At 30.8% G+C, this 5,136-nt stretch overlaps 1 protein-coding gene across 3 annotated transcripts in view; it reads right to left on the reverse strand.

The window, feature by feature from the left end:
• The window catches only part of LOC104747651 (mitogen-activated protein kinase 7), an 8,092-nt gene extending 2,975 nt beyond the window's left edge, over nucleotides 1-5,117 (reverse strand). The window contains exons 1-3 of one of the 3 annotated variants that reach the window (XM_010469322.1): nucleotides 4,862-5,117; nucleotides 4,095-4,535; nucleotides 3,744-4,005 (exon numbers count right to left, since the gene is read on the reverse strand). In XM_010469322.1, the coding sequence (XP_010467624.1) occupies nucleotides 3,744-4,005; nucleotides 4,095-4,517 (685 nt within the window). In that variant the 5' untranslated portion in view covers nucleotides 4,518-4,535; nucleotides 4,862-5,117. Of the gene's footprint in view, nucleotides 1-3,030; nucleotides 4,006-4,094; nucleotides 4,539-4,861 lie in introns of those variants that run through there. The other 2 variants (XM_010469321.2, XM_010469323.2) reach the window with 2 other exon arrangements.

A 5,136-nucleotide genomic window follows, 5' to 3' on the forward strand; every position in this document is an offset into this window, starting at 1 on the left:
TGATTATATAAACAACCAAATAAGTTTGAAGACAAAATATGTTATAACAAAAATAATTATGTTGTCCAAAGAAAACACCATACCTCTCCGAAAATTTTTACTTTTACTTCAAATTTGTATTCTTTATGGTGATTCAGCAAATTACCTTGACATGATCCAGATTATGCACAACAACTCTTTTAATTACCATATATTTAGAAAACTTTTCCCATAGCTATAATTTTACTTGATGAGCCGTAAATCTCACTCCAAAATTTGCATATGTACTAAACAGCAAAAATAGAAGCTATTATTTGGGCTTTGACCAATCATACGGCCAATTAACACCCTAACACAACACACTTCTTTATTTGGGGTTTGACCAATCATGCGGCCCATTAACACTTCTCATTACCAAAACACTGTAAGCCCAACTTCTTTAGGCTGCTGACATATATTAATTGTTTTAATTTAATAGGCTGTTGATTTTTTCTGAGGTGTCAACACCAGCTTCAATATTGAGGCTGATGTATCAGAAGAGGAGAGCAACACATTCTAGTTTTATTGTATTGATATAAAAACAAAGAAAGAGCTACTATTATGTACTACTTCACCACTAAGCAAAGCCTCAAAGAGGCAAAGAAAAAAGCTTTATTTTACTTCTGTTGAAGAAGATTTTGTAAAAGATTACAAGTCATGTGCTTCTGTTAAAAGTGATTTGATTCTCTGCATCTTTAAAAAGTAAAAAAATCACACGATTGTCATCAGATCATTTTCTTATGTCATGTGTGTGCGTAAAGAAAATTATTTAAAATTATTTCTGTTTTGTTATTGAATTTATAACATACCTTTTATTATCTCAAAATTATATATGAAAACTAGATTTTAAATTTTTTCACCTAATTGGATCATATGAGCTAATCTTCTGTTGTCAAAAAAAAAAAAAACTAGATTTTAAACTCGAATTAGTTTACCTAATTGTTCTTAATTGATTGTCTAAATGAATTTCTGTGCTAAATAAAAATAGAGGAATATGAGATTTTGTTGGACATGCTAAACTACATTTTGAAGCTGAAAATTTGTTGATTGGAAGATAAAATACTCATCCTCACTAGAATAAGTATCATATCTTAATTTATTTTTTAATTTCTATATACATACTTTTTCTGTTTGATAAAAATGTCATTTTAAAGATTATTTATATTTCCAACACAAATTTTGCTAACAAAATATCAATTCTAACCCTATTATTCTAGCTTATTAATTAGAAAGAGAAATAAATTTTGTATATTATAAAAAAACATAGGGAAGTTTATATATATATATATATATATATATATATTATTTTTTGCCTACAGAAAGTTTATACATTTTTCTTAATTTATATGAACACATAGTATATTGACAATTTTATGAAACAAAAATAATATACTCCTTCTGTCCATGATAGTTTGATGTTTAGAATTTTTCATACATATTAAGATAGAAAGAGAATATGATTAATTTATTATCTATCTTTATTTCTCTTTTATTTATGGTCATCTCATTTATCTATAATGATTTATTTTTCTGACATTTTTTCCACTTTCCTAGTAAAAATATTTATAAAATCAATTTTTTATAGAGAAGATTTTTTTTTTAAACCATCAATTTATTAGCTATAGAGTAAACATAAATTTAGAAAATTCTCAAAAGTTTGTAATCTATGTATAACAAACTAGGTAATAAATGCATATTGATGTCGAGAATAAAAGAAAATAATACAAAAATTTTGACGTTTAGATGTTATAAATTTTATGGTCTTAGAATTGAATTTATAATATCTAGAAAACATTATTGACAAAAATTATAAATACTATAGACAAATTCACTTATATACATGACATACATCAATTCAAATTTATAAAAATATAAATTTTGTATTTTAATAGTCTATCAAACTATCAATATAATGCATATCTAAAAATTGAAAACTTTTAAAAATTTTTAACTATTGTTATGACATATTATAAAGTATTTTATATTATTATATTTTGAAAATACAACACAACAATGTTTTTATAGATATGAGTTTTAGGAGAAGGATACATTATCATATCATATATATATGATTATTAATTTACGATATTATTGTGACCATATTTTATATGAGAATTTCAAAAATATTATTATCGTATTATCTTATCGAATTTCGTTATTTTTTACATTGCCCCGACTTGGGACCACAAAATTTATTAATTTATAGTGTTTATTAATTTATAGAGATTTTAGTGTATACTGTAATTAAATGTAATTTAACAATATACAATATAATACACATTTAATTATTATTTTATACAGTACATAGGTAGGTAACAGACTAACAGTTAACACCTTTCTGACGCGACCATGAGCCAAATATAGAAACTTGGGCTTGGAGTTTCTATTCCAACCATAACATTATTTATGTGGCCATAATTAATGTTGGCTATACAGTTCCATCCTTGTTTTGTATTTTGTCCTCGATGTCTCTGTTAAGTTTTTCTTCTGTATATACAGTAATTTTCTTTCACAAAATATTTTTTTTTTTAAGCTATACAAGTTGAGTTGTGCTTGGGGCCCCTTAGTGTTTAGGTCAGCCCTATATCTTATTAGTCCATTCTTATTTATATATATATTTTGTTGGCTTCTTAATGTTTTCACCTAAAAAATCTTTTTGATATTTTCGTTTATTTGTTTACTTAATAGAATTACGATAAATAGGCGCATAACAAAGTCTTTCAATAAATAAATAGAACACACTAATTTCAATTTATCTATTCTGAAATTGATTTGGTTGTTTTAAAAATAGAGGACAAAATATTAAGTGACACAAATATCCAATTTTCCGTTCTAATCAGTTGAGAAAACATGTTGGTCCGCTTTGTAAAAGGTAGCATATTACTTGAGATATAGTATGAGCATCTAATGAAAAATAAATAACTAGTGTGGCTGGTTAGTGGCAAGGGCAGCCTTACAAAATACAGGATTTGGTCTTAAAAATCTGAAGTAAACTCATCAACAACTCAAAAATAATGTAAGAAGAACAAAGCCTTTTAACTTAGTAACAAACATTCAAATTTACAAAGTGGGAAAGTGATACTGAGAGCAACATTTCAAACTCTGTTACTAACTTACTACTACTCACTCCCTCACTGCAACTAAATCATCAAACCAGGCGAGATCAAAGCACCAGGCTTTTTTATCCATTTGTATCCGCGTTTGTGGACTCGCTATATTACATAACATCAAAGCTGCATTGTAGAAAGAAAGAAAAAAAAAAACTGTAAAAGCTTACTCTTGATGATCACTGACGATGATTGATTAGGCGTTTCAGATATCAGCTTCAGGGTGGTAATACAGCATCTCATTCCACATCATCTCTCTGATCATCGGTTCCTCCATGTTCTCATCTATGTCCAGAGCGATTGGGACATTTGCAGGCGGGTTGGATCCAGGATCAAACAGCCCCGCCATGTACGGGTGCAAGAGTGCATCCGTCACAGAGATTCTCTTGGTCGGATCAAACACAAGCATCCTCTGTAACAAATCTATAGCTAGAGGATTGGCTTGTGGATAAAGATTGGAGAGATGAGTTCCTCTTGAGAAAGGAAGAGACTTTATAAACCTTCGAGCTTTCGGGTTGTCTATAAACCGAATATCAGATTCTTGCTGGCTACCAACAACATTGATGATTAGCTTAAGCTGGTTGAGACATTCTGTTCCCGGGAAGATCGGTTTCCTACCAAGAATCTCAGCGAATATGCAACCAACTGACCAAACATCAATGGAAGTTCCATAGTTATCACAGCAAAGAAGAAGCTCCGGTGCTCGGTACCAACGAGTAACCACATACTCTGTCATGAACTGCTCATTGCCTTGGCTCGTTCTCGCCAACCCGAAATCACAAATCTTGAGATCACAATTAGCATTGACTAAGAGGTTCCCTGGCTTCAAGTCACGGTGAAGTATGTTTGCAGAGTGAAGATACTTCAATCCCCTTAGCAACTAAACATAACAAACAAAATGTCAATATTACAACCAACCGATAAGAACTCAAAAACTTAGACTTACTAAGGAAGGACATACGACGTTACCTGAAACAAGAAGTACTTGCAGTGATCATCAGAGAGTGACTGAGAGGATTTAATAATCTGATGAAGATCAGTATCCATCAGCTCATAAACCAAATAAACATCTTTGAAACTGGATCTAACAGCAGGCAACATAACATCTTTAAGGGCGATGACATTATCATGCCTCACATGCCTAAGAAGCTTAAGTTCCCTCAACGTCCTCAAAGCATCAACACGATTCTCAAACACATTGTGAATCTTTTTAATAGCAACTCTCTCGTTAGTCTCTCGGTTGATGGAAGAACAAACCACACCATAAGCTCCTCTACCGATTGGTTTGATAGGAACATACTTAGTATCGATTTCGAACAACGTTTGCCACATAGAGTAGTAATGTTTCCCTTTCTGTTTAATCCCATTTGGTGGCTCAACTAACATCGCCATTTCTGTCTCTCTCTCTCTCTGCTAAACCAAAAAACCAAAACCAAAACTTTGAGTATTATTTTTCCCCTAAATTGGCAAAATTCTGAAAAAGGGTTTATAGATATTTATCGAAAATTCAGGGATTTTTGTGAAATCATTGAAGCTTTTATTCTTCTTTACGTCTTCAAAAAAGTGAAACTCCAACTATAAAAATTAAAAAATCATCTCTTTTCCTTTACTTAGCTATCAATCTTACTAGTCCCAATAAAAAAAAGCAAACTTTAAGCGTAATCATAATCAAAAACTCAAAATTAAACTCAAAACAAAGCTAAGTCAAACAGAGGAAGAGATGGAACATAACATACCCCAAAAAAAACTGAAATTAAAGAAGCCAAATTCGTTGTTGTTGTTGGTGGTGATGATCAGAGAAAGAGGAGAAGGGTATGATTGGATCTGAATTGAGATTGCTTCTTCATCATATAGCTAAAACCAGACAGAAGATATAAGAGAGAGAAGGAGGGAAGAGTTAGGAAGTGGTGAGACCCATACAGAAGAGGAATGGGAATGTTTAGGGAAGGAAGAAGAAGGAAGAAGAAAGGAAGCAAAATACGTTTGGTTTGATGCAAGTCTTCTAATTACG

Source organism: Camelina sativa, chromosome 15 (genome assembly GCF_000633955.1).
Source record: "Camelina sativa cultivar DH55 chromosome 15, Cs, whole genome shotgun sequence".
NCBI classification, from domain to species: domain Eukaryota; kingdom Viridiplantae; phylum Streptophyta; class Magnoliopsida; order Brassicales; family Brassicaceae; genus Camelina; species Camelina sativa.